This window comes from Schistocerca nitens, chromosome 1 (genome assembly GCF_023898315.1).
Source record: "Schistocerca nitens isolate TAMUIC-IGC-003100 chromosome 1, iqSchNite1.1, whole genome shotgun sequence".
Taxonomy (NCBI): Eukaryota; Metazoa; Arthropoda; class Insecta; order Orthoptera; family Acrididae; genus Schistocerca; species Schistocerca nitens.
The window spans coordinates 539,942,466-539,967,918 of record NC_064614.1 but is presented as its reverse complement, the minus strand read 5'-3'; the positions used below and the strand labels follow the sequence as shown (position 1 = coordinate 539,967,918).

The 25,453-nt window shown below is 39.3% G+C and overlaps 1 protein-coding gene across 6 annotated transcripts in view; it reads right to left on the bottom strand.

The window, feature by feature from the left end:
- The window catches only part of LOC126253797 (ATP-binding cassette sub-family C member 5-like), a 546,227-nt gene that overhangs the window by 145,518 nt on the left and 375,256 nt on the right, over nt 1–25,453 (bottom strand). For all 6 annotated transcript variants that reach the window (XM_049955254.1, XM_049955255.1, XM_049955256.1 and 3 more), the window contains one exon: nt 2,409–2,515. In XM_049955254.1, coding sequence (XP_049811211.1) covers nt 2,409–2,515 — 107 coding nt within the window. The remainder of the gene's footprint in view (nt 1–2,408; nt 2,516–25,453) is intronic.

The window sequence follows — 25,453 nt, the reverse complement described above, 5'->3', positions numbered from 1 at the left end:
AAACACTATCTTGACGAAAGCCGATGAAATGCAAAAGTGTTTGAGAACAATTTGCCTGGAGAAGAGTGGGCGGACAGTTTCATTCATTGAAATGTCATGCTGGCAACGAAAACTTCACGAAACATCACTACCAGGAGAGTAAATATACCTTAGTTTTACACAGTGATATAATTGATTTTATGTTGCTTCCTGATTCACGAATGAATTTTTAGTTTCTTTGTTCAAAATTATTTTTATTTTATTATCCATGTTTCAGGTTGATACTGAGATGGTTAAGAACTACTTCGCAAACCTTCAAAAGAGTCTGGAGGGCATCAGCAATTCTAACATCCTACAGTACAATGAATCCAGTCTAGATGATGGAAAAGTCTGCATTTACAAATGAGGAACCAGGTCTCTGGGGAATATAATGAACTCTTCTAAATCAGTAACCAGAATATTTGTTGGCACAGCTAATGGTGAACTCCTGCCTGCATGTGATGTTTATAAATGTAAACATATGTGGCATACTTGGACACATGGAGCACCTGCAGGAACCAGATATAAAAGGTCAAAGTCTGGATGGTTTGATGAAGCCATATTCAAAGATTGGCTACAGACTATTGTAATACCTTTGGCCAGGAAAAAAGAAGGTGTGAAACTAGTGCTGTGTGACAGTGTGCCTTCCCATTTTTCCATTTTTCATTAAGTGTGCTGAAAATGTGTAAGGAACACATAATTAAATTCATCTGTCTCCCTATGAATGCCACACACTTGCTACAACCTCTAGACATGGTATTTCACAAGCTTACAACGGTATGGCTATCAGTACTGACAAAATGGCACCAGGAAGCAGACAGAAGACCAACTTCAATTCCAAAGAGCGCTTTACCTACTCTTCTTAGTGAGTTGATGGAGACCACTAATCCTAATGCAGCTGCCAACTTAAAGCATGGATTCTGGACCTGTGGCATTTCTCTATTCAATCCACAAAAAATCCTTAATACGATATTGTCATCACAATGTCGTATGGCAGAATCTCCAGAATTTCAGCCCAAACTGGCACTGGTGGGAGAAGTAGTCATGAAAGTGCTCCAGGACATGAGATACGAAAAATAACCAGGTACCAGAAAAAGAAACTGAGCCAGGAAAAAGTTTTGCCAGTGCCAATATTGATGGTGGAACATCTCAGTCAAATGAATAAATGTTTCATCCCATGTCAACTGAGAAATAAAGGAAAAGAGAAGTCTTGAAAACTAACATGGAAAGGAAACAGTCAGTGTCCAAGGATTTCATTGATTGTGATGAAGATGGGCAGTATTCCATTAAAGGTTCATCAGATGAATAAGGTGAAGAGTAAGATAATAATGGCGACAATTTTTATGATCGGCTTTTAGTGAAGTTTCCATCTAAAAACCAAAAACCATTAAGTTTTATTTTGGTTGAATTGAGGAACTGTTCACTGGAGAAGGACATGATGTTTGTTTGAAACTCTGACAGATTCCAGTTCAGATATCCTGGGTCACAAGATCTGAGTCTTACATAATCTGAAAAAATATAAAGAAAACTAAGTGTCCCTGTTTCTATGAAGGAAAGGGTAATTTTAAAATGTGCTGTAAATTTCCAGGGCTATGATATTAATTCAGAAGTGACAGAGATGCAAGCCGGCCAAACTGGCCGAGTGGTTCTAGGCACTACAGTTCGGAACCGCGCGACTGTTATGGTCGCAGGTTCGAATCCTGCCTCGGGCATGGATGTGTGTGATGTCCTTAGGTTAGTTAGGTTTAAGTAATTCTAAGTTCTAGGGGACTGATGACCTCAGAAGTTAAGTCCCATAGTGCTCAGAGCCACAGAGATGTAAAATATATTTACTATATTTTTCAAGGCTACTTTATTAATTAGTTCATTAATAACTGTGATAACTGTGCTACTATTGTGTATAGGTTGACATAATTTTAAGTCTGATGCATGAGCATGAACATGTATAAGTACATGATTAACAAAATATATTAAAGCCCTCATATATGGATCCTAAAATTCCTTTTAAAAAATTAAGTAAATACAAATAAATAACAAAATAATCCAATAGGGAGGATGATATCAACCACAATGTGTTAAAATGTTCATTTGTGTGTACTTTAAATATGGTGGTTAACATAGCACCGAGTGCTGGGTTTGAGTTGACCGACACTTAAATGTGTCTTCCTCAGTGACTGTGGACATTAATAAAAATAAAATAACATGAAACAATCCCTTAGCAATGAGCTATGAGATACTATTTTCAGTGAAAATGGAGATTGCTTTGTCTGTGGAGCAGCGTAAAAAATACGAAAAAAAGTGGCGGTCTCTAAACGGGTTGACAGTATTGGTTTACACAAATTTCACTGTAAGGATCATATTTTATAAAGATTTATACAATGTGGATTCACCTTGAATTTTTCCTGGAGTATGGTGTTCTCCTTTCATGTCCATTCCAGACATATCAGAGTTAAGGTAACTTACATCATTCAAACCAGCTTCCACTGCTTCTTTCAACCTGGAAAAAATAAAAATAAAGTTGAAGAACACTACATTTAAATAAAATTATAAGTCAAGAGAAATTTTCCTTTCAAAATATTCTATAGAGTAATGTTTACTGACTATACGTTCATGGTTGTAAGCGCTACATGACATGCAGCTGGGGGATGAAGAAAAATATTGCAACAAGGTTTACTTATTACCGCAGTTTTGTAGAGGATGTTTACTGATCTTTTCCACTGAAAATATATGGAATACAGAACTTTTAATATGTATTTGCATGTACTTTGAATTACTTTAGCTTCATTACATATACGAAAAACTATAATTCTAATAAGCAAAACATTATGCATTGGAAAACTGCCTCTTTAGGTTATTAACTCCATCAAATGAATGCAAAAAATAAAAAAAATGATAACTGCAAAGAAGGAGAGAATTTCATGTTATAGTCGATTCTCTGCTGAAAAATACGATAGTCCTGAACTACACAATAAACGTTCATGCAGGAATCATGACATCTTAGTTGAACAAACATTTCAACATTTTTAGTTTGCAAGATGGTTCAGCAAATGAATCTACTAAGACTATAAGGCAATCTTCATCCATGTTGGTATCAATTCTCTTCAAACTAGCAGTGAATAGAAAATTGTAAAAGAAATAAAAAACTTAGTTTTATCCACCAAAAGCCTCTACAACACATCAAAAACTGTGCAATAATGATGATGCCTTCAGCTGTGGGTATTAGTTTTTATTTACTTACAACTGGTTTTGCTGGTACAAGTCACCATCTTCAAGACCCTCTACAACGTACGGTGCATGGGCACTCATATGACACTATGTGGGGGGGGGGGGGGGGGACAAGATTTGGGGATATGGAATATTTTTAATACTTTGAAAGACAAATGATGACTTGTGAGTAGCCATAATGAAGTCCTTGTGTAACATTGTCTTTTAAATCATCTTCTTGAAAGAAAAACATCTGTATTTCCTATATTTCTTCTGTTCTTGGAGAGTGGGGGATTGGGACGGAGGGAGGGGAGGGGGGGGGGGAGGATAGAGGTTATGGTCCAGGGTCTGGCTCCCTTTCCTCCAGGCACTGGTGTCCTTGGTATGCTGATCATGTTTTCAACACAAGTTTACCATTACACTTCTAGAAAGGTCCATAACCACTGGTGTCTGTGAAAATGAAATGTGGAGTTGTGGTTTATTCATCTCATTACATACATTTGCAATGCATTTGGTTTGCGTGTAGGAGACATGTCAAAAATTTACAATATAATGGCTCTGAGCACTATGGGACTTAACATCTGTGGTCATCAGTCCCCTAGAACTTAGAACTACTTAAACCTAACTAACCTAAGGACATCACACACATCCATGCCCGAGGCAGGATTTGAACCTGCGACCGGAGCGGTTACGCGGTTCCAGACTGAAGCACCTTTAACCGCACGGCCACACCGGCCGGCTTTACAATATAGTTACAATGTTTTTACACCAATAAATAGTGAGATAACACTAAAATGATTTTTTTTTTTTTTTGGGATATGTAACATAATGTATTCAGCTCAAATTTTTAGTTTGTCCTGCATGAATTCATACACTGTATAACAGCATTTCAATATCAGTGCATCTGACAGCTATCTTTTAAATGGACCTACATTCATCCATATTAACTTGTCCCCTTTTAATTTATTATAAATTAATTATAAATTTTCATTCCGTGTATTGAGGTCTCTTGACATACAGTTTGAGGTGGTGGGTGGGAAACAAAATTTTCTTTGTTCTTTGTGTCATGTGAGTGAACAGAATGATTTCCCTCAAATAAAAGATAATAATCTAGGCTGGAATGGTGTCAACAGTGACTAGTAGGAATCCAGGATGTAAAAGACTCTGGATGTTTCAGAGTCAGTGAAGAAAGTGGTTGGTAGTTTTGAATTGGGAGGGTAAATAGCAGGCAACAGGTGTTGATCAATGAGGGCCAAAACTCTTTCAGTGGGAGCACAATAATCTGCTACAAGGGGGCATCCAGGATTGTTGGATGGTGGATTTTGTGGAGGATGTAGAAAGTAGGCGAGTGGGGAGTCGTAGGGGTGAGGAAGGAAATGGATTCAAGAGAGAGGTTCTGGGAAGGGCCTAAGGCTTTAAGATTGGACTGAAGGTCCCAGACACCACCTCCACAAGTTATCCAACATGCTGACATCCTACTGCAGCCTCAGGGCACCACTATCAAACTTCTATGCTACCCATGGTGTTGCTCCTCCTCAACTTCATAGCACCAAAACTCTGCCTAGCGATGTTTTCAACTTGTCACATCCCCCAAAACTCCTTACCAGCACTCCAACAAATCCAGAGCCAATTTATTCTCATAACAATGTTATTAACCTTTCCACCAAAACCCTCAGCCCCACAGAAGTTTCAGCTCTAGCTAAAGGCCTCACCTTCAGCCCTACAATCCATGCTTAAAGCCTTAGGTCCACCCCTTTACCTCCTGGATCCCTACTATAGTTGAATTCTTTTATCTTGGCGGCTCGCGCATGCCCGCCCAGACGCGGGAGATTGCTGCGTTGCCAGTTGCACACGACGCACGCGCCAAGAGAAACAGCGCCATAGTACAGTATAGTTCGCAAGCTTACGTTTAGGGGGGAGCGCGCAGTTTATGAAGTAAAGCCACCACGGCCGCATTAACCCTTTCGCTGCTACAGAGACGTGCTCCCCGCATTCCGCGCTGTGCGCGATTTTGTCACTGCACTGATCGCCTGTGCTGACACATGGTGTTTCCGACTGCTTTGACACACTTATCATTCGATTCCACAACAACTATTTGGCCCAAAAATTAGATTTTTACACATCTTCTTGACTGATACCTTCCCCCCACTTCCTTTGACTGACTGAAGTGCTTTAAAATAAAAGCCAAACGCGCCCAGTGTAAATAAAACTTTTATTACAGTCGCGAAAGACGGAATATTTCTCAATATCACATACGACACCTATGTGGTACTTAAATTAAATGAGATATTGTTATACAGTAAATTTTATATGAAATTTAGGTACCTTGTCCACATTTCATTCTCAACATTGTGGCAACTAAAATCGACCATACGGAAAGTATACGCTATGGACTTTTACCTCTGCAAACTCTTCAAAATTTCGTGCAATGGTTTACTACATTTAATGCTGCACAATAACTGGGTTGAACATCGAAACAAAATTAAGTCATTTATGGGGGGAAGGTATCAGTCAAGAAGATGTGTAAAAATCTAATTTTTGGGCCAAATAGTTTTTGTGAAATCGAATGATAAGTGTGTCAAAGCAGTGGAAACACCATGTGTCTGCACAGGCGAGCAGTGCAGCGATGACAAAATCGCGCACAGCGCGGAATGCGGGGAGCACGTGACTGCAGCAGCGAAAGGGTTAATGAAGAGACAAAGCACTAGAAATTTCAAAAAACTGCATCCAAACGAATAAAATTCGTGAAGTAAGACACTTCGATATTGTTTTAAAATAAAAAAAATATTTAGCATCGCACAAGGTTTGAACTCGTTACCTAGCGCCTTCTAATCCAACGCCTTAACCATTATGCCAACGCAGCTCGTCCTGCAGTTACTCTCCATAAGGACTATAACACGTCACGCAAAATTCTGACAAACACTGTTGGTATGCCTATGAATTACTCGCACTTCGTCGAAGTACAATAGGAAATAAACAATTACCGCTGTTCTTTATTGCGAAAAAACAGTTCGTGAAATTGATACAAACACCTTTCCTTGCTATCGCCTGAATTAAGAGTCTTATTGCTTGTTTGGTTTAATTAATTAATAGAAAATGAAGCAATTGGCATAAAGAATGGTTTTTCCAAACTTTCAAAAAACAAAGTCTGCTATCAACACATTGCTTTTGTTCTATTACTTTATTTATGACTGAACGTTTCTAAAACTGAAGACACTTGTCCGTGCTCTGTACTACAGTCGAGATCTGGCAACGTCGTTCTCTGTTCATTGGCTGACTGTATGTTTTGACGTCAGATGCGCAGAACGAACCTAAACTCGGCCGCCAAGATATATGACGCGCACTTTAGTCACTGTTGACACCACATCCCAGTACACCAACAACCCTCAAACCCTTGACCTTACTGAAAGTGAACAGCACCTTTCCCAATGTCTTTCAGACTTGAAACCCTCTGTCTCTTTCCTCATATGTCATAATAGTGTCATCCTAACACAAAATTGTTTCTCCTTTGAAGGAAGGGTAAATAAACAAGTCCGCGGCACAGACATGGACATCTGTGTGGCACCTTCCAATGCAAACCTGTTTATGGGGTACCTAGGGAAAACCTTCCTTGCCTCCCAAAATCCAAATCCCCTCCCAGGTTCAGTGGCAATGTCTTCAAGATCAGAACCCAAGGTCAGGGCACCGTATCCTCATTCCTTTACAACGTGAACACCGTCTGTCCCATTCATTTCATCTGGTCTTACTTAAAGCAGTGTGCAAACTTCCTGGGTATTGACCACCTGCTATCTGGTGGCTCTATCCACACTTCTGTCCAAATCAAACCTATCAATCACCAACAGTACCTGCATATTGACAGCTGTTTCCCTTCTGCACCATAAAATCCCTCCCATAAGCCTGGCCATCTGTGGACAATGTATCTGCAATGACAAGAACTCTCTTGCAATGTATGCTGTGGGTCTCACTACGACCTTCACAATCAGGCACTATCCCCCTGACCTAGTCCACAAACAGATTTCCTGTGTCATTTCCCCACATTCCAAATCCTCCCGTCACCTCCAACAACCAACTACAAAGGCGTGCACCCTTCATCACCAAATACCTCCCTGGACTAGAACAACTGAATGGCTTTGATGCCCATCACCATGCCCTGAAATGTGGGATATCCTACCCAAGATTGTTCTGACTCCTCCTAAAGTAGTGGTCCATTGCTCACCCAACCATCACAGCATGCTGGTCCAGCCCTATGCAATCCCAATCCCTGTGGAAGTCTCAGGCAAAATGTAGTGTTTTGAGAATTTCTGCGTAAATTCTAGAACCACTCGGCCTTCCACCATCTCGAACACACAATATTTTAGATGTGAGTGGGAGAAAGGAATCCTATCTACTGCACGTCACGTGTCTGTGTGTGCAGGAGTGTAATCAGTTGTGATCAAAAAGTCGACACGGCGGTTGAATGGCACTGACAAGTACTTGTCGGGTGGTCCATGGAAGTCGCAGTGAAAAGCACATGGAAGAACCAAGGAACTTCTAAGTTATTCTGTGCTGTTTGTAATTGTGAGTATTATTAGTGACAAAAGAACAACTGAGACTGGGAATTGTGAAAAAAATTCTTATCTTGGGCTTGCTGGAGGTATGATGTATTTTATGATTTGTTTGTAATAGTGTTATGGTTGTTAGGTCAAATTATTGCTAAATGTACTTAATTTTGTTTCTTATGTGAGACGATATGAGTTACTTACAAAAAGTTAAATGTTATGTGGGAAGTGTGAATTTTGTGCTTTATGAAGCTCAAATATACCCATAGCTATTGCAAAGTATTCCTCGAGTACCTCATTACTTCACAAAGAGAGAGAGTCTTAAAGGTTCCTGTGACTAGTATCATTCTTTGGAGAAGAAGTTTGTACAGATTCCAGAAACCAGCTATCCAGAGACAAAGATCAGCTGTGCATTCCCAAGTAAGTCAACTCGTGTAAGAGAAGTGGGGAGTTTGCACATACACTTCACACACTCTTAGTCATCAAAATCGTTAGTACGTGGTGACCAGGGAAAAAGGACTTGAAAAATAGGAATTCTGAGACCAAAGATGAGAAACGTGGATGTTGTATGTTGCCATAGCAACTAAACCAAACACGTTAAAGAATGTGCTACAAGAATTCGGAACATGACCGAGTATTCAAAAGAGAAAAAATTTGAATTGAGAGATAGTGAAGAAGATTCCAGTGTGTTTCTCTAAGAAGAACTATTCCGAGATCACTCTGACTAAGAAGATCTGGTGTTTGGAGTATACAGCTCTCACACGCATCGCACGGACACAGACACAGAAAACAACATCTGATGCCGCCGGCACCAGTTGCTGTCCACTGGTGCTGACCTGCATCCACTTCCGCTCTCTGATGCCTATGCGGGAACCAACAACCAATGCCATTGGCACCAGTTGCTGTTCACTGGTCCTGATTACACATCCGCTCATCGATGCAGCCCAGATTCTACGCCGGGTGAGCACAGAACAGAACTTCAGTACCTTATCAAGAAGTGATACAAACTATTTAATGAACTTTATTAATGTAGTCATTATACTTAAAGTTAATATTTAAATGCTCACAAGGACTAAAGCTTGTAAAATCATGGATCACGTTCAGCAAATTGGAGAGACGTCAGAACTAGCCATGGCTATGAGAATTACTAAAGAAGAGCCTGATTGATCTGAGTTAGTAAATCTAATCAAAGCTCAGAGTATACAATTAGGCTTAATGAATTCTCAATTAGATGACCAGAGGACAGTTTCAGATGCTCAAAATGCTGCTCTAAGTAAGGAACTAAATGCAACTCTAAACAAAGAACTAAGCTTAGTACATTCTAGTTTAAATCCTCAGACTGAAACTTTAGGATTGTTAAAACGCCAAAGTCGACTCACAGAGCAAAGAATTGATATTCTATGCGAAGGCATGGATGCTTTAAAGACTGAACTTGACACTTTGAATAGTAAAGTAGAGGATTTGAAATTAGACTTAAAGAAAGAATTAACCAATTCATTGGATATTCATGTAAATCAAATGTTCACCGACTTTAGTCAGAAACAGAATGATCAATTACAAGACTTAGTAAAAAAGTTAGAATTTGATATTGAGGAAAAATGTAATACTGTAGAATCAGAAATCAATGAAAAGTTAGGATCATTTGAAAATGTTTGCAACGTTAAGTTTGATGCTGTAAAGCAGGGATGGCATACTTTAAAAGAGAGTGTTGAAAAGCAAGATAAGTTAATGCCAATAATCCAACCGCAAATTACAGGTGTAAGTATGTGAGTGGATAATGGTTCAAATGGCTCTGAGCACTATGGGACTCAACTGCTGAGGTCATTAGTCCCCTAGAACTTAGAACTAGTTAAACCTAACTAACCTAAGGACATCACAAACATTCAGGCCCGAAGCAGGATTCGAACCTGCGACCGTAGCGGTCCTGCGGTTCCAGACTGCAGCGCCTTTAACCGCACGGCCACTTCGGCCGGCAGTGGATAATGTAGAACGAAGATTCAAAGAGAATATATCTAGCTTTGATATTATTTATGTAGTTTGGAGGAATCATTTGAACAAATTATAGATCGAAAAGTTATTGAGAGAGTAACCTCCAGAAATGTTTCGACTGTTGCTTCTTCCAAACTTAATGATACCAGCAAGGAGATGACTTTTGGGAAGAATTCAAACTTATCCAGGATAGAGTAGAATATAGAATACATTCTCATAATGCTGTGTTAACTAGTCAAGTAGTGACTGATTTGCAGTGGGGAGGCTTTCAAAAGAACTTTAAAGTGAAATACTGGTCTGTCAGTGCACAAGAAAAGTTAATATCAGATCCATGGGACCCGGGCGGAATCATATATGCCCCAGGGACATTAACATTCTGAGTTAACGGGTGGAGTGATGACCGTCAGATCCTGAGTTGTTTTTGGTGTTTCTTCCGTAATAGTTTTGCTGCACCAAATTCCTGTCAAACTATTCTGTTATATATCCCCCAGCAATTTTAACGTTCTGAGTTAATGGGTGGAGTGACGACCGTCAGATCCCGAGTTGTTTTCGGTGTTTCTTCTATAATAGTTTTCCTGCACCGAATTCCTTTAAAATCTTAAACTATTCTGTCATCTGTTCCTAAAATCTTAAACTATTCTGTCATATATTCTTAAAATCTTAAACTATACTATAATCTTACAGCTTAGAAAACCGGATATGACAGGCAAATAAAAAACAATCCTAGAGAATCACAAGTAAAATGTGATATTTAGATAACGTCAACTGAATGGAATTTTATGTTTGTAGAAAATATAATATCGTGTGACTACTTGAACAACTAATATACCATAGTATATAGATTTTCTATTTTGTATAGAATATTTTATACCTTTTGTGAGATGTGATATAAATGGGAGGGTTTGTATTAAGTTTGAAAGGGGTGGGTGTTGTAGATAAAAGCAAGGTTTACAAGAGCATATAAAACATGGCTAACACAAAACACATCACACCTTACAGACAACCCTCGCTAACAAGTGTGCCTGATTCTTCACCATTTGCTGTTTCCATACAGTTGCTAAGATTTCCTTCGGGGGCTCAAGGGTCAAGGTGGGAATGTTCGTTCTGTAGGAGACGATATTTAACACCAAACCTCCTCCAGCATCTCACTCAAGTACCTGCAAGGTAGGGATCCTGGGGAAAGGGGGTGGGAAGGGTTTCGTATCTTTGGGGCTATCTTCTTTCTCTTCTTCAATCTTAGCAGCCATTTCTATTTATTTCCTTTCTTACTTATCATTTGAGGATCTGTCTATTTTTTCCCTCTTTCCATATTCACATACTTCTTTTGCAGAAATCCTTCCTACTTTCTGTGGTTTCTAATAACCTACATCTCATCTTTCGATAAGAAGGCTGGAGAATCAGACTACTTGAACACCCATCCGCATACTCACAAGAAGACATATAAACACAAACATTAATATTACATATTAGAAACCTGTCACAATGTGAGATGTGAGACTGCCAGGTGTTGTGCAGGAAAAGATATGTGTACACAGGGAAAAATGCACACACACACACACACACACACACACACACACACATATATATATATATATATATATATATATATATATATATATATATATGAAAACTATGATGGCTCTACATCATCATATATATATATATATTAATGGAAACAGACATTCCCAGCACTACTTCCTGCAGGGGGAGATCGAGCCATGGCCTGCAGGAAGTATCGCTATGCCAAAACCTGATTAGATGGAGCCAGCTATTTAGGAGCTAGAACCAGCCCCATAGTTCAGTTCATGCTGGATGCCGACCTCGTGTACTTTGACCACTGAAGATTACGTCTTCGTATCTGAATTGGACTCTTACTACTGAGTGTGTTACCACGTACCTTTGTGGAAAATTAGAAGTGAACTTTTGTTTGCCTCAATTAGGAGACTTTTACTGGGAATGTTATTGTTACCTTTACGTTTGTTGTTGTCATCAACCTTGTGAGCTTACCTCAATAAAAGTTGTGATTGGGGAAAATTTTGTGAAGTGTCATTCACAAGAGTCGAATTGGTCATGGTAGTCATCTAAGAAGAGTCCGTATAATAAATGCTGCGATAAAGTGATGAATTGTAGGATAGTGGGACTCAAATAGCCTAAGTAAGCACATTATTTACTGAATAGTGTATATAGACGTGGTATCTAATGGAAGTATAGAAGTTGATAAGTAGAGGAGGACTCTAGGCATTACATGAAGTATTAAGAAGTATATGCGATGTGTAGAGCAGATTTGTAACTTTACCAGAAAATACTTAATTATAGTATACATAGGAATGTATACTGGGGTAATGAACCATGAGGCCTACTCAGACAGGATAAGGGGGGCAAAGAATATGGGGCAGGCGTACCTACTTGGTTATAGGCCGACCTGTGGCCTGAAAAAATAGGAGTGTTTTATAAAGGGGTGTACCTACCAAAAAAGGGAAAGAGGAAGTGCTCTCATAGGGTCAACCCACAGGCAAAGTATAGGTACTGATCCTAGGGGAAAGGAACAGTATCGTGACAAAAGTCACAAAATTTTGTAGGGATTATTCTGGAAAGTTTGAATTATAGGCACAATGAGCATTATTACGTTTTATGGAAGTTCACGAGTGTCAAAAGGAACACTTTCATTTTGCCCAGACTTCCTCCAAACTACAACAGATAATGGAGCTAGTACATACTAAAGAAAAGGTAGTACACAGGATAGAAATAGAAAATGGATTACTCAAAGGTCATAAACACCTGCAGTTTATGATTGGAAATAAGGAAAGAGTCCTCACAATTCTTAAATATTATAAAAGGTGACTAAAAACATAAAAAAAGTTCGGGTCTTGATGTCAAGGTGAAATAAGAACAGAATATAGGAACTCTCAGCTAAAGATAATTCTAGAGAGAAAAAAGTTTGTTGTTAAAGTGAAAGATGTATGGAGAAACATGTATGAGAAAAGTATATTGTTATGATATGAAATGTTGTTGTGAGTGATGTTAGGTACATAACAATTATATATAAAACATCGTGTGTCTGATCTGAGGGGGGGTGGGGGATATGTAGTGTTTTGAGAATTTCTGTGTAAATTCTAGAACCACTCGGCATTCATCCATCTCGAACACATGATATTTTAGATGTGAGTGGAAGAAACGAACCCTATCTGCTCCACATAATGTGTCTGTCTATGCAGGTGTGAAATCAGTTGCAAGCAAAATGTCAACGCTGCAGTTGAACGGCACCTACAAGTACTTGTCGGGTGATCCACGGAAGTCGCAGTGAAAAGTACACAGAAGAACCAAGGAACTCCTGTACTATTCTGTGCTGTTTGTAATTGTGACTATTGTTAGTGACAAAAGAACAACTGAGACTCGGAACTGTGAATAAACTCTTATCTTGGGCTTGCTGGAGGCATGATGTATTTTATGATTTGTTTGTAATAGAGTTATGGTTGTTAAGCCAACTCATTGCTAAAAGTACTCAAATTTGTTTCTAATGTGAGACGATACAAGTGACTTGGAAGAAGTCTAATGTTTATGTGGGAAGTGTGAATTTTGTTCTTTATGAAGCTCAAATATACCCATAGCTATTGAAAAGTATTCCTCAAGTACCTCATTATTTCACAAAGAGAGAGAGAGAGTCTTAAATGTTCCTGCGACTAGCATCATTCTTCGGAGAAGAAGTTTGTAGAGATTCCAGAAGCCGGCTATCCAGAGAAGAAGATCGGCTGTGCATTCCTAAGTGAGTTATCTCGTGTAAGAGAAGTGGGGAGTTTGCACATACACTTCACACACTCTTAGTCAGCAAAAATGTTAGAAAGACCAGCCCAATCTACCCACCCAGTACTTCCTATTCCAATCATGTCACAGGATTATCCTACCCCATCAGAGGCCAGGCCACCTGTGAAAGTAGCCACGTCATATACCAGCTCTACTGCAAACGTTGCAAGGATTTTTGTATTGGTTTATTTATTTATTTACACATCAAGTTCCGCAAGACCAATTTGAGGAGCAAATCTCCAACATCATGGAACGTGTCAGTACATGAAACTACAATGTAAAAGTAATACCAAATAAAAATAAAATGTTTATGAACCCAAAAGAAGTCAAGCCATAAGTTTAAGTAAAAGCAATCAACAATACAACAAGAATCAGCTTAATTTTTCAAGGAACTCCTCGACAGAATAGAAGGAGTGACCAATGAGGAAACTCTTCAGTTTTGATTTGAAAGCACGTGAATTACTACTAAGATTTTTGAATTCTTGTGGAAGTTTATTGAAAATGGATGCAGCAGTATGCTGCACACCTTTCTGCACAAGAGTTAAAGAAGTCCGATCCAAATGCAGGTTTGATTTCTGCCCAGTATTAACTGCGTGAAAGCTGCTTATTCTTAGGAATAAGCTGATATTGTTAACAAGAAATGAAAGTAAGGAATATGTATATTGAGAGACCTATCTCAAAATGTCCAGACTAGTGAAAAGGGTTCGACAAGAGGTTTGCGAACTTACACCACTTATTGCCCGAACCTCCTGTTTCTGAGCCAAAGATATCCTAAAAGAATGAGAAGAGTTGCCACAAAATATAATACCATGTGACATAAGCGAATGAAAATAAACAAAGTAGACTAATTTTTGTGTTGAACAATCACTTACTTCAGATACCGTTCGAATAGTGAAAATGGCAGCATTAAGTCTTTGAACAAGATCCTGAACATGGGCTTACCACAACAATTTACTATCTGAACACCTAGAAATTTGTCAGTTTCACTTATTATATGTCCATTCTGAGAAATTAAAATGTTGGATTTTGTTGAATTGTGTGTTAGAAACTGTAAAAACTGAGTCTTACTGTGATTTAGCTTTAGTTTATGTTCTACAACCTATGAACTAATGTCATGAAATGCACTATTTGAAACTGAGCCAGTGTTGCACACAACATCCTTTACTACCAAGCTATTGCATACAGCAACCAGAAATATTTTAGAGATACCAGTAATACTAAAGGGCATATCATTTATATAAATAAGAAACAGGAGTGGCTCCAACACTGATCCCTGGGGCATCCCCAACTTGACTGTACCCCACTCAGACCCCACATCACCGCCATTCTCAACATTGTGAATAATGACCTTTTGCTGTCTGTTGCTAAAGTAAGAGGTGAACCAATTGTGAGCTACTCCCCGTATTCTGTAATGGTCCAACTTCCGGAGTGATATTTTGTGATCAACGCAATCAAATGCCTTAGTTAAATCAAAAAATATGCCTAGCATTTGAAACCTTTTGTTTAACCCATCCAGTATCTCACAGAGAAAAGAGACTATAGCATTTTCAGTTGTTAAACGACTTCTAAAGCCGAACTGCACAGTTGATAACAAATCGTGAGATATAAAATTATCAATTATCCTTACATACACAGCCTTTTCAATAACTTTTGCAAACACTGATGGACTAGAAATAGGTCTAAAATTGTCTACGTTACCCCTTTCTCCATTTTTATAAAGCGGCTTTTCCACTGGGTACTTTAATTGTTCAGGAAACTGACCATTCCTAAAGGAAAAATTATAAATATGGCTAAATACAGGGCTAACATGCGCAGCACAGTATTTTAATATTCTGCTAGGCACTCCATCATATCCATTAGAGTCCATAGTCTTCAGTGATTTACTTATTGGTGTGACTAAACAACCAGATGTCCACCAGGATGAATGGCCACCATCAAACTTCGGCCACAAGCAAAGTAGATCACCATGTTGTGCAACATGTAGCTGAACATAACATTTTTGACTGCAATGGCTGCTTCAATACCTGACCCATCTAGATCCTCCCATCTATCAACAGCTTTCCAAAACTGTGCAGATTGGAGTTATCCTACAATATGTCTGCTTCTGAAATTATTCCAGCCTCAATCTATGGTACTGTTGTCCCTACAACCTCCATCCAACAGGTTCCACTCCCTCGGTCCTGTCGCCTCCTCCCTATTCTCATCTCCCACCCTCTTTGTGTGCCGCCCTTTGCCAACAGACACACCCATCTTTCCCCTTCCCTGCTCCTCTGCTTTCTTGCTCCCCCGTCTCGTCTCCCCTTTCCTCCCCCCTCCCTCCCTCTCACACAGGCCCTGCACACTGGTGTGTGAATGAGGTATGCTTGCTTGTGTATGTGAATGGTGTGTGTCTCTCTTTTACTGATGAAAGCTATGGCTGAAAGCTTTATGTAAGTGTCTTTTAATTGTGCCTTTCCCCAACCTGACGAGTCTTCCTTATAATAAGTAGCAATCTGTCTTTTCCTACATTGTTAAAAGCCACTTAATTTAGAATGTAAATGGTGTTTATTGCAGGATCCTAATGTGAGTCGTTAACAGGATACCATATTTTCAAAAGTTCCCACACCAACACTTGTTCAATACCTGTGGTAGCACACACTAAAGAACAACACAAGTGTACACTTGTGTTGCTACCACATGTATTGTACTAATATTTATGCAGATTAAGACCAGTAATGAGACAACTGACCATCACAGGTTCTGTTCAAAAATGACCAGCAGCAGCAGCAATACATGCTTCCACTCTGGAATGGAATGACTGCTGCACAGGTGCTAGTATTTCAGTGGGGATGTCCGAGCAAGCTGCAGTGATATGTCGTTGCATACCATCGGGTGTAGTTGGTATGTCTCTGTAGACAGCATCTTTCATTTTCCCTACAGAAAAAAGCCTACAGGCATCAAATCTGGGGAACAGGCTGCCCAAGGCCTCTGTGTTCAATCCAATGATTTGCAAACAATTTATGAAGACATGCTGAAGTACTTTGTGCACTATGGGCTGGACAGCCATCAATTGGTACCACATGTTCATCCTAGTCTGCAGAGAAATGTCTTCTAGCACCTATGCAAGACGATATGTTAGGAGGCTGTGATACTTGTGCATGTTCAGTGTTCTATCCATGAATAACGGGATTATGAGCTGATAGTTCACTATCCCACACCACATGTTTACAGTCCATGGATGCTGGCATTGCATCTGACAAAGCCAATGGGTATTGTCAACAAATCAATAGTACATGTTTTGGTAGTTTGCCTGGGCATGTTTGGTAAATGTTGCTTCATCACTAAACAAGATAGATGATACATCTGGAGTACCCTGTCTTAAGGCCCATGTACAAAAATTAACACAATTTTCACAACCATTTCCATGCAGCACTTGATGGAGAGAGATGTGATAGGGATGGAACCTATGTCGATGGGGAATGCTTAGGACGCTTGCCTGACTCGTGCCAGTTCGTCATGCGATTGTGCGGGAGCTAACGCACGGATCAACTGCAATAGCAGCAAGAACATTAATTCCTCCTCCTCTGTCAACACTTTTTTCCTTTTGTTACATTGTCTAGGTGTTACACTACCACTTTCACATAACTAGTTGAAGAGGTTGATAAGTAACTGCTGAGATGATGCACATGTATTGGGATATCTTGCCACATGCATCATACAAGAACAAACTGCATTCTTTCTACACTCTCCATACAACATGTGCAAGCAAACATAACAACACTGTACCCAGCAACTATGCAGGCTGAATGGCACAAGCAAGTGTCGATCCTGAAACTTCTCAAAATACGATATCTCATAAATGACTCACATTAGAATCCTGCAACAAACACCACTGACATTCTAATTTACCCTACTTTTAGTTTGGTAATGTCAACAGGCATTGTTCCATTTAAAAAAAGTGTATGTTTGCAAAAAAATACACTTTCTAAGTATTATTACATTCTGTTTATTTGCTAACAAAATGAGCCCAACTACCAATCCATTCTAGGAAAGCTGCGCATCAACAGCACCTTCCATTTCTTGAATATTGCAGTGCACGTGTTTGTTGTTTTGGACATACCCAAAAGAACTTATGTGATCCAGTGGCCATACAAATACTTACTCAAAGGTTTTCAGTGATGTTAGTCACATCTGACATTGAAATGAATCAATGGTAACAGACAAAAATTCTGAGCTGGACCAGGATACAAACCTGGATCTCCTGCTTAAAGCGAGCAATTGCCTTAACTGTCTTGGCCATCCAAGCACACTTCCCATCTGGCCTAAATTCCCAGCCTGTTACACACTACTAGCCCTGTGTCACATACCCATGAATTTCTTACAAGTGATTTCAGATTCCTGCAAGAGATCAGCCTTGGTGGGCAACTACACAGAAAGAATGGATCATCAGTCATCACACCATAGGTTAGGTGTGTGTGTGTGTGTGTGTGTGTGTGTGTGTGTGTGTGTGTGTCTGATAGAACAGACACCTTACATGATCCAGAGGCCAAACAAATAGTTTTTAAAATGTTTTCAATGATGTTAGCTGCATTGAGGCATTGAAATGAATCGATGGTAACAAGCAAAAAAAATTTTTTTGGGCATATCTGAAAGAGCAGACACCATACAGTGTGATGACCAAAGATCCATCCTTTCAGTATTGATGCACACTAAGCCTGATCTCTTGCAGGAATCTGAAATAGTGAGTAAGGGGTCACAGACAGGTGACTCTACACTACTAGTGTGTAACAGGCTTTGAATTTGGGTTGGACTGAAAGTGTGTTCAGATGGTCAAGTCAATTAAGGTGACCACTCACATTAAACAGGAGATCTGGGTTTGAGTACCGATCTGGCACAAAATTTTCACCTTTTACCATTGTTTCATTTTAATGCCCAAATGTGGCTAACATCATTGAAAACCTTGAAAACCTTTAAATACGTTTTTCTATGAGGTTTGTGACAACAGCAGTAAATATTTCGTATGCCCTGGATTGACATGCATATAGATTTTCTGTGAAATAAAATAACTGCAACAAATTCCTTTAGTATAATATTTCCCCTGGCTTTCATCATTTCAGTGGAAACACCATAATTCCCTTGTACCTCTCCTTCCTTCAAAGTGACATTACTTAGGTATGTAGGTATAACATCTTCATGGTGAGATTTCTAATCTGTCTATGTAAATCATCTTATATCACATTCCAATATATCTTGAACCCCTTGATTTGCCTTTATTCTCTGCCTTACTGTTCTTGACATATTTTTCAGTTTACTTCCTTTGTGTCTCCAACATCTTTTGCTGTTTCCAAAACACCCTTGTCAAATAATTGCCCCTTTTGACAGTGTCTGTACAATCTTCATTTGCTTAGACACTCAAATTGTTGCTGGTACATCAACCAAATCTTTAAAAACTGTAATAAATTACATTTTTGTCTTTCTGCTTGATAATTTGTGAATAATTAACATTAAGTAAAAAAGGTTCTGACAAAATCTGTACCGTCTGGGTATAATAAACCAACCAATATTTACAATATTTAGACCTGACACAGTTAAATGCCTATTTTTTACTCTTTGTAAAATCTTCACCAATCCATTCTATTACTCTGAGACCATGGTTCCATTACTTATGGAATAGTGCTTGAATGTTAATTCATTTTACGAGACACCAAGTAATAATATAGGAATCTGTTCTGGAACTTGGGCCAGAAATATCATCTCCCAGAACACATACATGTGATAGTGACAGTGTGGTGTGATGAGTGATGACACAGTGATCTCTTGTGAGTGTACATGCCACTAGTATCAATTTTATAAATGAGGTAGGTTAGCTATTGCTCCATGCTTCATGATATGTCCATGTAGAAAAATTGAACTCAACATTTGCAGATTCTCCCTGAAGGGCAGTGAGTTGACAGGTCACTATCCACGAGCAGATGGCATCATCAGTAAATAACCAAGGAAGCTCATAGAGGCAACAGAGTTCCATGTTCAAAATCTAATAATTAATATCCGTGTCTGTCTTTTTCAAACGAAAGTAATTTTGCAACTCTGCACTGTCTTGAGGTGAAACACATATATGTATGTGTCACATTCTTCATTGATAAATGGAGCTTCTTGGAATTTCATCAGAATCAACAATATTGTTTCACTGTGTAAAAATTATTTTATTATCTGATAATCTTGAAGTTAGCAATTATGGACTTCATTTTGTGGAGGTATTGTGCTGGCACTAACAGTGACTTTGACACTGAGGTCCTGGCAGGCCCATCAGTACCAACCAGTCCCATGTCATCCTCCACCAATGGCATTATTGGATGCTGTACATATGGGCCAGGGGTCAGCACCCTGCTCTCCAGCTGTTGTCAGTTTTCGTGACTTGGTGTCACTACTACTCAGTCAAGTAGCTCCTTAATTGTCATCATGAGGCTGACTGCAGCATGTTTCAGTCCTCCCAATGAGAAAAACCTGTGGCAGATCAGGTAATGGAACCCTGGTCCTCTGCATGGCAGTTAGCTGCATTGACCACTCAGCTATAGAAGTGGACAAGCAGATATGTACATGAAAGCAATTAAGCAGAATCAGTCTACAACAAGAAGATATAGAAATAAAATTTTTGAACCATCAAACCTATCTGTCTGTTTTAACAACTAATCGATTGCACAAATATAGTTCATTGTTATTTTACACTCACTATCTTTCTGAGTACACTATTTCCTACACAGTGATCAAGTGGAACAATTAGTTTGATTTTTATTCAGGTTTATCTATTGCCTTATGCAAAATGTATGTTGGTAGCAGTAAATCGTTATGCAGGCAGCTTGATATGTAAGATCCCTAAATTTTTTCAATAGTGTTCTTCGAAAAAAATGTCGCCTTCCCTGCATGGATTGCCATTTGAGTTCCAGACGCATCTTTATAACACTTGCATCTTATTCAAACCTACCAGTAACAAATCTAGCAGCCTACCTCTGGATTTAATTTGATCTGGTGCAGAGCCCAAAAATTCAAGCAGTACTCAAGAATAGGTCACACTAGCATTCTATATGCAGTCTCCTTTACAAATGAACCAAACTTTCCTAAAATTCTCGCAATAAACCAAAGTAAACTATTCATCTACCCTACCACAATCCTCAGATTCTTATTCCATTTCATATTGCTTTGCAATGTTACATCCAGATATTTAAATGAAATGTGTCTCAAGCAGCATACTACTAATGCTGTATTCAAACATTATTTATTTGTTTTTCTTACTCATTCACATTAACTTACATTTTTCTACAATTGCAGCTAGCTGCCATTCAATGCAGCAATTAGAAATTTGTCTAAGTCATCTTGTATCCTCCTAAAGTCATCAAACTTTGACACCTTCCTGTACACCATCATGAGTAAACAGCTGTAGACTGCTTCCCACCCTGCTTGCCAGGTCATTTATGTATAGGGAAAATACTTTCCTGGGCCACCCTTCACAGTACACTTGTCTCCGATGAACACTTGTCATTGAGGGTAACATATTGGGTTCTGTTACTTAAAAAGTCTTTGAGCCACTCACACGTCTGAGAACCTATTCCATATACTCATACTGTTGTTAACAGTCAGCATTGGGCACCATGTCACATCCTTTTCAGAAATCTAGAAATGTGGAATCTGCCTGTTGACTTTCATCCACAATTCACATTATCAATATATAATGTAAGTAAAGGGCAAAATGAGTTTTGCACATGCAATGCTTCTAAAACAATGCTGATTTGTGGACATAAGCTTTTTGGTCCCTAGTAAATTTATTACATTCAAACTCAGAATATGTTCCTGAATTCTGCAGCAAGCTAAAGTTAAGGATATTGGTCTATAATGTTGCAGGTCCATTCTTTTACCCTTCTTATATACAGGAGTCACCTGAACATTTTTCCAGTAGCTTGGAACTTTGCACTGGTTAAGACATTCATGATAAATGCAAGCTACATAAGGGGCCAATGCCACAGAGCACTCTTTGTAAAACTGAAATGGGACTGCATCCAGACCTGGCAACATATTTGTTGTCTACTCTTTAAGTTGTATCTCTACACTAGGAATTGTTGTTGCTATGTCATCCTTAAGGGACTCTGTGCAATGGTCATTCTGTTATCTTCTAATGCCACACAAGATTGGCCAATGAGTGATTGGATGGAAGCATTACATCCGATTAGCAATTTTACATAGGACCAGAATTTTCTCAGGTTCATGGCCAGATGTTTTGCTAAGGTGTAACAGTGTAGTTGTTTTCTTCACACGTAGATCTTTTCACAAATGCATGAATCTCTACTGACCATTGCCTGTCATCATTTGCACATTCCCTTTTGAACCAAGAAGATTGCAAAAGCCTTTGCTTCTGCAACTTTTTCTAAATTTCATTGCAAAACCATAGTGGGTCTTTTCTGTCCTTAATCCACTTACGGGGCACATAATTGTTCTGAGCACAATTTACAATCTGTATAAACTTTGTCCATAACTATTCAATGTGGATCATGCTGAAATTAAATGATGTCATTTCACCATCTACGTTAGATGCTAATGATTGCTTAGCTGCTCATTCTAAGGGAAACACTCTCCTACCCTCCTTGTTCCTATCATAATTCCATTGATAAGTTCTGACCTGTTTATAGCTGCGAGGTCTAAGGTGCTTCACTTGTGTATAGGATGTGAACTAGCTGCTCAAGACAGTTTTCAGACAATGTGTTCAAATGTGCTTCACATGACTGTCTGTCTGTACTCCCTAGAATGAAGCCATAGATGTCCCAATCTATACTTGGTAGGTCAAAGTTATTTCCAACTAGTATTGCATGATCTGAGTATTTACACATTACTGACCATAGACTTTCCTTTGAATAACTCAATAACTGTCACAGCAAAATTGGATGGCTAGGAAAAGCACCCAACAGTTGATTGGTTTCACCTAGACCTGTTATATATGACTAGATAACTTCAATATCACACCCAATTTTGACTTCAATGGAGATAATATTTTTGTGAACTGTAATGAACACTACCCCTCCCATGGCATCTAATCTGTCTTTCCGATATATGTTCCAAGACTTGCTAAATATCTCAGAGGTATCTACTTCGGATTTCAGCCAGCTCTAGGACCAAGAAAACTTTGAGCACAAGAACTTCTCTGGAGGACAGTAAATTTGGGTACTATGTTACGAATACTTTGAAAATTTATTGATAAAATTTTGACAGTTGAAGTGTCTTTAAGCTGAACACAGTCTGACTTCACTACCTGTGTGTTGTCTGGTGAGAGTTCATCAGAGCACCTCAAACTACTGCCTAGCCTAAACAAAACCCATGTACATTACAGAAGTAGCCTACTACTAGAGTAGTTGAGTTGCTTCCTTTGTAGAGTGCATTCCTGAACTATCAAGTGGAGTCCTTCAATTCCCCACCCAATAATGGAAGTCCAGAAATGTGCAACCAAGACCATCACAGAGTTGACAAAGCCTTTGGTTGAGATCCTCCTATCAGCTCCAAACCAAAGGATGACAATCAACTCTGGGAACAATGCTGCAAACTGCGAGCTCTGCTTGCACTGCATGTGTGAGTCCAGCACCCTTCACCACCTCCACCAGCTGCCTGTGTAAACTGAGTATGGCCCCAGAACCCATGCAACAGGCATCTCTGGTGCCTACATGAGCCACAGATTGCATGGGACTACACCCTGTACAGTCAATAGCCACAGGCAAGGCCACTCAACATCTTGGATGAGGCCCACCAGTCGAAATACCCATTGCACACTGGCCTTCTTTCCAACCTTCAATACTATCTTCCTAGGTGGCTCCATAATGTGCCTAATGTTGCAGCTCCCAATAACTAGCAAATCCCTGCCCACATGTGCCTGTTTGGACTCTGCTGAAGGAACAGCCACTAGCTCACTCAGACAGTGAATAGGGGAGGCCAGGACCACACTGGTCCACCAACTTGAGTGACGCAGATGTGTTACTACCAGCCACTCACTCTGCTGTGAGAGCTTCATGCTAACAGTGCATAATACTCCCCCAGGTCTGATCGTCATCATCGTCATCTTGGACAGTTTCCAGCCACTGGCTGGGTCTGTCGGGAACACAAGCCTCTCCATCGTGTTCTGTCTTTCCACCATTCCCCCTCTTCCACCTTCATCCAGTTCTCTCCTCTTCTCGTCACACATTCCTTCACTCCCTTCACCCATCTATCTCTTGGTCTTCCTCTGGGCCTCTTCCCCTCCAGTTGCAGATCAAACATCCTCTTTGGAATTCTTCCCTCATCCATTCTCTTCATGTGTCCATACCACTGCAGTCTTGATTTTTCTATCCTGTCCTGTACTGGTTCCTCCTTTAGTCTTTCCCTCACATACACATTTCGCAATCTGTCTCGTCTTGTTACACTCAACCTGCTCCTCTGGAACTTCATTTCACTAGCCTGTATTCTACTTTTGTCGCTTTTGTGCATTACCCATGTCTCACTTCCGTATGTCAATATGGGGACAAAGTATGTTCGGTATATAATTCCCTTGGATTTCTGTGGCACCTCCTTGCTCCAAATAAGCCCCCTAATGCATTTGTAGAACTGCCCTGCTTTTCTGCACCTTTCATTTATTTCCATTGCGTTTCCTCCCTTACTTTCAATCATGCTTCCCAGGTACTTGAAGTTCTCTACCACTTGTAGTTTTTCCCCTCCACAAGTTATATCCACATTTGGCCTATTCTTCTTCCTTGTTGTGACAATTATTTCACTTTTCTTTGCAGAGAAATGCATTCCATATTGTGCTGCCGTTGCCTCCCATACATCTAACTGCTCTTGCACCTCCTTCTCGCAATTTCCCTATAACATCAGGTCATCGGCAAAAAGCACTGCTTTCATTTTATGATCTCCAATTGCATCTGATACTTGCTGTAGGATTTCATCCATAACAATAATAAACAATAAAGGCGAAAGTGCACTTCCCTGTCGCAGCCCATTTTCCAGCTTGAACCATGCAGTACGTTCCCTCCCCACTTTCACACAACTCTCACTTCCCTCATACATTTTTCTGACTTTTCGTGTTATCTCTTCATCTATCCCTTTTGCGTTCAGCACATCCCAGAGCTTGTCCCCCAGGTTTGATCATGGCCTCAATTTGGCAAGGAAGAGAACTCACAGTTGTTTAAGGGATACCATGTCCAACTCAAGTCCCTCACTGATGGGTCAATCCTAGAGTGGCAAAATCGCTGGAATATAAAATGCCATTTTTCAAATGCAGTTACAAACAATCATGGACATTTTCTGTGGTATTAAGATTAGATGATTTAGCAGACCAGTCAAGGTTTTGTAGGGTGACCAAGTGTTTTTCAATCCAGGAATGTGTATGTGCAGCCCTTTACTAATATTTTGTACCAAGATTTTATAAGACAATGAAATATGTAAATATTCTGAAATTTTATTCTATATCTCTTTTCACTGATGGATCATTTAAGGTCACACTAGTGTTGACTCTTATCTAGTATTGTTGCTTAATTGTTGTAGCCACATGTTCTTCTTTTGTTTGAGACCAACAAAGGATCATATTTAAGTTACTAAATTAGCCCCACACTTTCTCCGATACTCCTTCATCTATTACCTGTTTTCTTTTATCTCTTTTACTCTTTACTTTTTCATGTATTTTTGAATTGTTTTTCTTGGAAATCTTAATTTTGTTTCTATATTTTATTCTCTCTTCAATTTCTTCCTTATTTATGTCAGTTTTTTTAAGGTTTCCATTCACTGCCCTAAGACACTTTTAATTTTTCAAAAATTTTTAAGAGGTTTCTTGCCAATCTGTCACAATTCATTATTTGAATGTGATCATATATCACTACTCTTCTTTCCTTAATATTCTCTGCATTTTTTTTTACTTGATT